At 53.8% G+C, this 11053-nt stretch overlaps 1 protein-coding gene across 4 annotated transcripts; it reads left to right on the top strand.

Annotated features, from left to right (window-relative positions):
- Window positions 1–1913: 1913 nt before the first annotated feature.
- Sh2d6 (SH2 domain containing 6) lies at window positions 1914–9391 on the top strand. 4 transcript variants are annotated; one of them, XM_055596448.1, is made up of 18 exons: window positions 1914–1936; window positions 2064–2089; window positions 2443–2477; window positions 2846–2916; window positions 3016–3145; window positions 3745–3866; window positions 4642–4705; window positions 5256–5278; window positions 5630–5690; window positions 6044–6122; window positions 6395–6425; window positions 6553–6577; window positions 6724–6801; window positions 6958–7013; window positions 7290–7373; window positions 7527–7685; window positions 8328–8386; window positions 9002–9391. In XM_055596448.1, the coding sequence occupies exons 1-18, from the start codon at window positions 1934–1936 to the stop codon at window positions 9186–9188; spliced, it is 1293 nt and encodes a 430-aa protein (XP_055452423.1). In that variant the 5' UTR covers window positions 1914–1933; the 3' UTR covers window positions 9189–9391. The 4 variants fall into 4 exon arrangements, with proteins under 4 accessions (XP_055452423.1, XP_055452422.1, XP_055452424.1 ...); XM_055596447.1 differs by having other exon boundaries at window positions 6955–7013; XM_055596449.1 differs by lacking the exon at window positions 7290–7373 and having other exon boundaries at window positions 6955–7013.
- The last annotated feature ends 1662 nt before the right edge of the window (window positions 9392–11053 follow it).

The following is an 11053-nucleotide window of genomic DNA, read 5'->3' as shown; positions in this document are numbered from 1 at the left end:
TTTTTAAAGCTACCTGTCTGACAAGGCTGCTGAAGCAGGCCTCTTGCTTTCCCCTCCTCTCACCTCTGTGCAGCTGGTGTCCACACCCTGACCACGGAGACTTTTCTCCCTGCGGCCCTTTTCTGCTCCCGGACCTTGCAATTTGCCTATGCAAAGCCAGGAGCGGGAAAGAAGCGCCAAGGTGAAGTGGCAGAGTGGTACCACTGGGAAACTCTTATCAGTTAGGGTTGGGGTGGAGTGGCATCTAGAATGTTCCGCTCAGTCTGGCCTGTACACTTTGATCCATAGTTGCTGATCCCAGTCCTTGCTCTCCTCTTTTATAAACAAGAGAATCCCTTAGGTAGAAAGTTGTCCCCTGACTCTTGGTCCAGATATGGAAGGGCATTGAGGCAGGGTGTGAAGGGCAACGAATAGGCCCAGTACCTAGTTTAACCTGGGGGGGGGGGGTTAAATCCCATGTCTTCTCCATTCTCCCTACTTTCCCATACTACTACCTGTCTCCTTACTGAATTACTGTAGTGGCTTTTTAAATGTTTGTTTTTTGTTTGTTTATTGAGACAGGGTCTTCAGTAGCCCAAACTGTCCTTGAATGTGATATGCAACTGAGGATGGCCTTGAATTCTCATTCTCCCACTGGAGTATAGATTCCACACCAGGCTTATAGGGTACTGGGGAGCAAACACAGGGCTCTGTATGCTAGGTGAGTGCTCTATCACCTGGGCTAGTCCCCAGCCCAGGGAATTTTCTCCGTTTCTCAGCCTCAGTATTATGGATTGAATGGAGTTTGCCCTCCTCCAGCTTGAATGTTGAACCCTTAGTCTTGGTGGCTATAGCTGGACATTGACCCTTTGGGGCAGCAGTTAAGATTAAATGAGGTCATAAACATAAGGCCTGATGTTATCTGTGCTCTTGTGTCTTCATAAGAAGCAGTAATACCCTGCTCAGCTTCCCTCGGGAGGCCACCTGAGGACTCGGAGAGAGGTGGCAGGAGCCAAGCCAGAAACACAGGCTTCACTGGAAGCCAGCCCCCATCTTGGCCTTCTGGCCTCTTGAGCTTGGAGGAAAGAAAATCTTTGTTGTTTAAGCCATTCAGTGTTGTGCTATTGCTACAGAAGTTCCAGCTGACCAGTGGACTCAGGGACTTCATTTGAAAGTAAACATAAAACTGATGCTTGCATCCTGAAGCTATTTTGAAAATCCAGTGAGGAAATGACACATGTCAGGTTTGACTGTTTTCTGTAGCATCTTCACCACCTGGAACTATCTAGTGTGTAGCATATGTTTGATGACAAATTTTTGTTGTTGGTAGTGGTGGTTTTTTGTTTATTTTTGTTTTTTTTGAGACAGGGTTTTACTATGTAGATCAGGCTGTCCTTGAACTCATGATGTAGAGTCACTCAAGGCTGGCCTCAAACTCACAGTGATCCACCTGCCTTTGCCTCCCAAGTTCTGGGGTTAAAGGTGTGCACCACATGCCCAGCCTATAATTAGATGTTTCATAAACACCTCCACTAAAGAATAGTGCTCACCTAAAAGAGGAGAGACTCCGAATCTTCTCCCAACCTTTAACTTCTCTAAGCAGTGACCACACAGTAGCAAATGATGGGAGAAAGACGGGCCAGGAGAGGTGACAGAAGGGATTCTGTCCACTGATGGAACCTGTACAGGTCTGAAAAGGTGACGGCAATCAGAGAGCCGAACCTGGTCTATCGTAGGTCTGGAGACCACAGCCATGAGAGGGGGGCTGGGCCTTGGGAGTGTCCTGGATAAAGTCCATTTTGGGTAGGAGACCACAGGTAGAGGCGGGTACCTTCCCAATACTTAGAATATGAATATGTAAATAGCAGGGACAATAGGGCCCTTGTCCCCCAGGACATTTGTGGCAGCTCCTGGGCTCAGGAGAGGCAAAGGAGCTCAGCTCTTCTACCTTGCCATGGTGAGGCTTGGTTCCAGAGGAGCCTCAGGCACATAGACCTGCTCAGACTCTTGGAGGCTCAGGGGTCTGGACAGGGAGAGTCCAGCTGTACTGACCACACCCTCCATCCCCTTCTGCCTCTCTCTAGGACAGGTTCAGTGGCAGCAACACCCGGTGAGTACCCTCCTCTTTCTTTTGCCGTTCCCTCTTGTCTTCACTTTACTGCCTCCTTCACTGGAACAGCCATCTATCTCTACTCAGGGAACTGACCATTTGTGTGCGTCCCTCTTCCTCAGCACCGTGCCCAGCTTCCCTGGGGTACCAGTTCATCCAGCTGTGCACCCAAAGGCCACTAGCTTTTCCCTTCCCCTAGTCTTCCCTTTCTGTTGCTCTGATCTCCGGCTCACCACTCACACAGCTTCTTCAGGGAGCATTCACAGTGATGAGTCTGAATGGCATAGCGTGCAATGCCACCCTGACACAATTCAGGCTCCCCTTGGGCAGAATTGAGTAGAGTGTGCTTACAGGTTGAGGCCACCACTCCCACCTGCCAGATGTGTAGGTAAGTGACACCGTGGGTTATAAGGGGCCCAGCAGACCAAGGTCCCCCACAGCTGGATCTCCCTGAGTGACTCTAGATATCCTGTCCCACCAACTGTCCAGCAAGGCCAGCACTCAAGCCTGATTCTCTTCACTGTCTTGGTCGGAATCTGGGTGAAGTGTCAGGAATTGCTGATAGGCAGAGCAAGCATCTGCATACCTGTCTTGTCGTGTATGCTGCTAGAAATGTCCATCTTTATGGATTCCTTTGGTTGTATGGTTGAAGCCCATAGTTAAGGGCAGACGATTTATTATTTGCCAGAGAGGGAGCAAAGCCTTGTGCTAGAAATGGGTAGGCTGGGATTAAGCAATATTAGTCTATCTACCCAGATACCCCAGTTTGGAGAGAAAATGTAGCCAGCCCATCTTTCCTGCCTGGCCCAGAGACTTGGAGACACAGGGTAAGTCCAATTGCTGAGGATTTGGGGTGTGGTGGAGAGAGGGAGGCATCAGCTACCAGGGCCTGTATGTTTCATCCTCCACCTTCTCTGTGCTACCAGCATCCATTCTTGAAGGCCCAGGAGGACGTAGAAGAGGAGGATAAATATGAGCTGCCCCCCTGTGAAGTTCTGCCCCTCAGTCTGGCCCCTGCACAGTCTCTGGGCTCGAAAGAGGACTCCTTATACCTAGGTGAGGGCTGAGGAGGGAGAGGCTGAGAGCTTGGGTCAGGGCAAGAGCGTCCAACAAAAGGAGAGTCCAGGCCCCGCCTCTCCTCCCTCTGCCTGATCTGGGACAGGGGAAGGGCCTCAGCTAGCTGCCACTGAGGCCTCTTAGCTGGGCAGAAAAGGCCAGAGGAATAAAGGAAAGGAGGAAAAAACAAAACAAAACAAAACAAAACCAAAAAACAAAACAAAAAAACTGTAAAGAAGGAGAATGGGGAGGAGACAGGAGGGAGGGCAAGGTAACTAAGGCAACATCAACAAAGCCGGAAGCCCGACCCAGTCCCTAGGGCCTTCTGTGCCCCTTCTGAAATCTCTGTACATACTCCCAACCAGGGTGGGGAGGCCACCACCACTGGCATCTCAGCCCCTGGGCTCAGCCAAGTGGGGGCAGGGAAGCTGACTGCCTCCGGTTGCCATGGAGACAGGGCTGTCAAGGCGCCAATAAGTAGAGGGGACAGGAGGAGAGAGGGAGAGATGGGGCTGAGGGGGAGTGGGTGGAAAATGGAAGCATATTAGGGAGGAATTTCCTCCCTCTTTCCAGCCTACAAAGCATGGAGTCTCTTTCAGATTGTTCTGGGCCCCTGGATCCAGCCAAGCCATCACCACCTGTGCGTCAGCCTACCGTGGCCAGAGGACTCCCTGTAAATCCTTTCTTCCCTACCCACCCTACCGCAGGCTACCATTTCCCAGTGAGTAAATATTAACAGACATCTCATTTGCAAACCCCCTTCCACCTCCAACACACATTTATATTCTAGAAGTACTGAAACCTCTAATATGGGGTGGATCAAAAAACTGGACTCAAATAACGGTAGCCCTCCCACTTGCCTGAAGGACCCTTTCATTCACCTTATATCCCCCTCCTGAGGTTGGGGTCAAGGCTCAGCGGTCCTCACCTAGGCTCCAGAGTACCCTTCTAGGGCTCCCTTTCTCACTGAGATTCTTTTCCACTTTGGAAACTACCACTTTGCTTTTGTATTTTACAGAATAAAAATAAATAAATAAATGAGAAAAAATTTACAATAAAGAAAGGACCCAAGCTAGAGGCTGAGGAAAGTGTTGTCCTTCTCCTGCTCTTCTCTGGTTATATAGTCTTAATTCCTCCCCCACCCCCACCCCCAAGACAGGGCTTCTGTGTCTGACCTGGCTGTCCTGGAACTCACTTTGTAAACCAGGCTGGCCTCGAACTCACAGAGTGCTGGGATTAAAGGGGAGCCCCACCATGGCCAGCTTGTTCTAGTGTTTTATGTTTGCTTGTTCAGTTGGGTTTTCTGGGAGAGGGGGATGTTGAGAGAGGGTCTCCTGGAGCTCAGGCTGGCCTTAAACTTCTGCCCCTCCCGCCTCCTCTTCAGGCAGTGTTAGTTTTGAAAGCAGCGTTACAGCTGTATTCCCTCACACACCAACGTCCTTGCTCTTCAAGTGCCTGCGTTCCCTCCTCCCTCACTAACCCTGTTATGCCCACAGCTGAAGACAGCAACGAGCCTGCAACCTGCAGCCCCAAAGCAGGGACCTGTTTTTGGAAGGCGAGGTAAGGCGGAGTGTCCTCCCTTTCTCCATGGCTCCACACTGGGAGGGGGGGTCCTCTCCTACACAGGGTGGAATTTGGAGTTTGCCTTAATTTGGGCTTGCTGCACACCTCCTAGCCACACCTCCTTATTGCTTGCCAAGCCCCCAAGGCAGTCAGTACAAGTACCATTACTACCAAAACCAGTGAGGAGACATGAAGGGGTGTGCCCTAGACATTTCAACAGCGGAGGCCCTCATCCCCTGTCTTCAGCTGGTGTGATCCCTGGGCAAGGTGAGGCACACCCTAGAATGAAGCAGTCAAATCTAAGACCCTCCCTATTGAGGCCTTTGACTGTCATCCCTCATCAGTGGGGTTCCCAGGGGCCACCACTCTGATTGCCTCCACTGTCCAGACACTTGCCCCGCTGGGACCTCAGGATGTCATGATGGGGATGGGCCATCTGAAGGGCTCGATCTGAAACAGGCTGCAGGAGGCTCAGCATTGGGAGTAAGGGTGTCCAGGCCCTTCCTGGCTGATGCTCGTGCGATGCTGGTTCTTCTTTTCCTTACAGGGCGAGCTGCGCCTGCTCGAGCGGTGAGCTGCCTCCTTCTCTAGCGCCACAGTCTAGGGATTTTTCTAGAAAACTGGTAGGAGTGGAGTGAGCACCTGGTAGTCTGGGGGAAAGGTCTGGAGCAGAGTCTGTCTCGCTGCCACAGGTATAAGCCAGTGGTCCTAAGGGTGCCACCCAGAGCCTCCCACTCTGTGGGCACTCCTGAAGAAGCCAGTCAGGACACACCCCTCCTGTGGAGAGAAGGAGAAAGTGCAGTGCCTAGAGCCGCCCCTCTCAGTCAGTGGCTTCTTCTGTGTCCTCCTTCCTCACTAATTAGGCAGATTCCTAAATTCCTAAAAGACAGGGCTAGTCACAGCCATGGTCCCACACCTTAGGTAACAGACCGCGCGGAGAAACCTGATGAGGACATCTACCTGGAGTGTGAGCCAGATCCACGTGAGCACCTACTCCATCCCATCTCGGAAGCCCTACACTCCCCATGAACACACTCCCCTGGCCCCGCTTCTGTCCCTCCAAAATACTCCTCTCCAGACCCCACATGGGTGTCTTCATTTCTGCCTTTGGTCCCACACTGTAACAAAGAGGTCACAGCCTTAGAGCAAGGGTTGGGTAGAGCTTCTCAGCTGCTGCAGTTGCCAAGCTGGTATCTCCCCATGGTTGGAAGGGCTCCAGGAGAGCCCAGGTCAAAGCAACAGTAATAGATCCCCAGGCTGTTCTCAGCTACTTCCTGATCAGCCTGGCTTTCCCTGCCCGGTTCCCAGCCAGACCCTGCCTGCCCTCTGTTCTAGTCCCAGCCTTGACTAGGACTCTGAGCTCCAAAGCCCTGATGCCTCCAGTTCCTCTGCCAAGAACATCTGGATTGTCCAAGTATGTGGCAACATTGGGAGGGAACAACAAGGGACACTGGGTTCACTAAGAAAGGAAACCCCAGAGGCCAGATGTGGCAGCAAATGCCTTTCTTCAATCCCAGCATTTGGATGGCAGAGGCAGGCATATCTCTGTGAGTTCAAGGCCAGTCCTTGAACATACAGAGTTCTGGGTCAGCTGAGGCTGCTTAGTGAGACCCTGACTCAAAAAGAATAAAGAAATAATTAAAGAAGAAATCCTTTGACCTCTGCTTCCCCATTCACTCCTTGCAGGTCCATGGTCGGTCACCAGGAGGCTCCGAATGTAAGAGGCTAGTGGTCAAGGAGGAAGTGAGCCCAGAGGGGTGGGAGGGAGGCCCAGGATAGACTTCAGGTTTGGGGCAGCAGCCTGGAAGGCCAGCTCCCCTCTGACCAGACTTCCTGTGTCCCAGGGAGCGGTGGATGCCACACTGAAAGGTGAGTATGTACATCTTCAGCCTGAATGGGACTGCTCTGCCAGGGTCGTTCCCTCCAGCAACAGACCCCCTCCCAGATCCTCAGGTCTACTTCACTTCATCAAGGGGGGCCTTGAGGCTCTGACTTCAGCTGAGCTCATTTCCCAGGGTCTGCACTAAATCGCGAAGCTGCCAGTGTGTGTCCCAAGACCAGTTCTCATTTGGAAATCAAGCAAGGCCTGTCTGGTGGGTCCTCCCAGGGTGCTGGGCCTGGGAATGAGCACTGGCTGGCCTGTGTGGGGCTTTAGACATCCTGGCAGCCTCTGCTGCCACATCCTCCCGTGAATCCTCCTTACCCACGCCCTTCCTGGCTCCAGCTCTCTTCCCTGCTTCTTTCAGCAGGAAGGCGCCTGTCTGCTGCCTCTGTAGCCCCTGCCCTGAGCACCTCTGCTGCTGAGGTGAGCAAGTGCTGGGGGGCAGACTGTGGGTGACACCTCTGGAGAGAGAGTCCCTGCCCAGGAGCCCTCCTGGCCTGGGGCCTGCACCACCACAGGAGCGTGCATGCATGCACTGAACACAGAGTGCCACAGGAACAGGCACTGCTTGGGTTGGCTTCCAGGGCTCAGCCCGGGGCTGGCATATGTAAACATAAATAATTGTGCCCCTGGGTTCTCTGATCTCCATGCCAACTCAGTGCTTGAATGCATCTCTGAGTAGCTCTGTGTGTGCTATAGGATGGCAGTCTGCTGGGTCAGCCTTGGTATTCAGGGAACTGTGACCGGCAATCTGTTGAGAGAGCCCTGCTTCACTTTCAAAAGGTGGGCATTTGTCGACCCTGGCCCTCTCTGAAAGTCCTTCTACTCTCTGCCTGGGGCTGACGAAGCTGGCAGGAGCAGGAGGGCCAGGAGGCATTTACTGGCTGGGCTTAGGCAAGTAGAAGATGAAGGTCATGGCTGGGGTCCCTTCCACAGGATGGAGCCTACACCGTGCGCCTCAGCTCTGGGCCTCACAGTTCCCAGCCCTTCACTCTGGCAGTGCTCCTCAGAGGCCGAGTCTTCAACATTCCCATTCGGCAACTGGATGGCGGGCACCACTATGCCCTGGGCCGGGAGGGCAGGAATCATGAGGAGGTGTGTGCTTTAGAAGTCATGGGGTGTCAGGGCAGTCAAAGTGTGGCACCCTGGGCCTGGCCAAGAGCACGTATGTGTCCGGGGAAAAGGCATGGTGTGCTTCCTGCCCCACCCCGGGCTGCGTAAAAAGGACAGAGGGTGGAGCCTCTGAGACAGCTGTCTGCAAGTGCCTGCCTTGCAATACAAGGATCCCAGTAAATAACTCAGGTGGCGGGGGTGGAATCTCTGTGCTGGAGAGTAGAGAAAGGGTATCCCAGACCCTGAGCTCACTGGCCATTCAGCCTCCATGGTGAGCTCTGAGCCAGTGATAAGCCTTGTCTCAAAAACAAGCAGACAAACTGGTTTGGACAGGGAGTTGAGTCCCAGTACCCACATGGCAGTTTACAGCTGTCTCTGACCCCAGTTCTGAGTGACTCACTGCCCTCTGCTGGCATGCGCTGCTGGCATGCGCGGGATGCATATAAAACACACACATTCGTAAAAAACAAATCAAAAAATTCCTTACAAAACAAGCTAGCTAGGCGTTGTGGCACTCATCTTTAATCCTAGCAGAAGCAGATGGATCTCTTCAGTTCTGGGCCAGCTAGAAACTTTAAAAACAAAATAAAGCCGGGTAGTAGTGACACACACTTTTAATTCCAGCACTTGGGAAGCAGAATCAGGAAGATCTCTGTGAGTTTGAGGCCAGCCTGGTCTACAGAGTAAGTTCCAGGACAGCCAGGGCTGTTTTCAGAAAACCAAAACAGTAACAACAAAACAAAACAAAAACCTAAGATAAACAGATGTTACCTGAGGAACAACTGAAGTTGTCCTCTGACTGCTCAGGCCTGTCTACACAAGTGTACCTGCATACACACACACACACACACACACACACACACACACACACACGGGGGGGGGGGGGGGGGGGGCTTTGGGGGAAGTGTTTCCTTGGGCCTTGGTTCAGTCTTCATAGGGTCAAGGTGAGGGTGATGGGGCCATGTGGGAGGAGGGGAGAAATCTCCAAGAAGTTTTGCCCCAGCAACTGGTAGGCTTCAGACCACTGGCAGTCAGCCACCGCTCAGCTTCGGCAGCGGCCTAGACCTAAAGCCTTTTTCACCCAGCTCTGGAAGCCTGAGGCTGGCCAACAGCGTAGCATGCCCGTGCAGCTGCTGGCTTGTCACAAGACAGCAAACGGCACTGCAGTTTCAGGGCACACTGGGAAGAAAAATATCTAGAAAACTGTGCGCCAGCTCCCCCGCCAGGCCCCACAGTTGCTTAGAAAGTTGTTGGCAGAATAAAGCTCAAGGGACCCACTGCTGCCGCGCCTCCTACAGCTCTTCTCCTCTGTGGCCGCCATGGTCCAGCACTACAGGAAGCACGCACTGCCCCTGGTGGACCGACACAGCGGCAGCCGGGGATCCACCTGCCTGCTCTTCCCCACCAAGCCCTGAAGAACCGCGGCACACAAGTCCCCCTTTGGCAGACGGGGTGCCCCTTCAGTCCTCCCCACGCCCACTCTAGGCTGCTTTATTTCCCCTGCCCACCCTCCACCCTAAAGTCCCTGCAGGTTCAAAATGAGCGGCGTTGAGACAGGCTGCCTGGGGAGGTTGGCTTCCTCAAGAGACGTTGCCTCTCCTTAGGCAGACTGTGGAATCGGCGCACTGACTTCTCCTGGGGAGTAGGCACCCAGTACATGGTTTCCAGCACACAGTATACTTTCAATAAACGCTTACTGACTGAATTATTTTTTAATATCTTTTTCCTCAAATGTAAGTATCACAGTAGATACATCTGTGTGTGAGCACTCTGTATGTGAGTGCCAGGGTCCGCAGAGACCAGAGGCCTCAGATACCCTGGAACTGGAGTGTGGGGGTCAGAGGTGTGAGCCACCAGATGAGGTACTGGGGATAGCAGGAAGAGCTGTTAGCCGCTGAGCTGTCCCTTCAGCCCTGCGGATGAATTCTGGAATGTGCTGAGAACCAGAGGCCTTCCCCAGAAGACCTCACAGTTCCTAAGAGGAATGGGGTGATTTGCTGTGTGGGCCCACTTGATAGGCTAGGCTGCAGAGGGGCAGGACCCATTTCTACCTGCTTCAGGCTTTTGTCCTTCTAAGCCCTTTGCCAGAAGAGGAGGGCCAGGCCTTATGCTTGTAGGCCTTGGCTAAGGAAGAGAAGGAGGCTCAAGGCAGGCTCTACCACCCAGTTAAGACTGAGGAGACTGAGGCTGTGGCTGGCACCTTGTTAGTCTGCAGGGTTTCCGGAGGGGAGAGAAGGCTGATGGCCAGCATTCGATGTCTAGAGTTTAGGACTCACAGGATACCAGGAGACAGTCTCCAGTGAAAAGCTAAAGGAGGCTGAACAGAGGCGCTAGGAGCCTGGGGCACTGCACGCTAGAGGCTCTGCGACCCGGAGCTGAGCTGCTTGGCAGCACGTGGGACCAGCAGGAACAAGGGGCTCCGGGCTGGGCTGGCAGCCAGCAACCCACAGGCTGGCCGAGAGCGGGGGCGTCTCCAGGCCCTGGCGGGAAGCCTGGAACACCCCGTGCCGGAAGCACCACGTGACCATGACTCCGCAGAAGTCTCGAGCGCTGGGAAACAAAGGGCAGCTCAGGGGCCGCGTGGCGCGGGGGCTGGCACGGAGGTCACGGCTCCGATTGGTGCCACGCTGCGCCCCAATACCTCTGGACCGCCCCTCGGAAGCTGGGGTCTGGAGGAGCAGGGAGACTTAAGGGGTGCCCGGGCGGAAGCCAGGGTCTGGGGATCTGCATATGCGAGGCGGGGGTGGGGCGGGCCACGTGGGCTGCGGGAGCGTTCCCGGTCGCCTTCGTTCGTCATCACCCTCTGGCAGATTACCCTCCCTCAGCTGTAATAGATGGGAAGATAATTGTCCCTGCACAATCATCGACCTCCGGTTAGGAGGCTTAAGTGAGGGCCTTCCGCATAAGAAGCACCTCATGGGCGGCACTCCGTCCCCCTTCTTCCAGACCAGCTGAGAATTCGGGTCAATTAACTGCTGCTTTCAAAGGCCCAGCAGGGAAGCAGCTTCAAGCCGGGGCGCCTGGTCAGAGAGCACCTGCCCTAGGGCTGCGGGAGTGGGGACTAGGAGCCGGGCTGAGGAAGCTGCAGGGTAGGGATTCTCTGCTTCCTGGAAGTGGCGTCAGCCCAGGCCGCTTCTTCAAGCCCCCCTCTCTCTCCTACCGCTTCTCCATGCACCTAGGGACTTCTTGGGGTGTGAGACATTGGCGCTTTGGGGTAGACTTGGGGGGGGGTGCTCTTATCTATTTTACACTTTTAGCAGTCCTGGTGGAGGCCCCTGCTTCCAGGACTCAAAAGCCTTTTTAGGCTTTTTACGGGGTTCTCAACCAGGTTAATCAGTATACTGGGAGGA

Source organism: Psammomys obesus, unplaced genomic scaffold (genome assembly GCF_907164565.1).
Source record: "Psammomys obesus unplaced genomic scaffold, mPsaObe1.curated_primary_1811, whole genome shotgun sequence".
NCBI classification, from domain to species: domain Eukaryota; kingdom Metazoa; phylum Chordata; class Mammalia; order Rodentia; family Muridae; genus Psammomys; species Psammomys obesus.
Note: the sequence above shows the minus strand (reverse complement) of the source record. Positions and strands in the feature narration are given on the sequence as shown.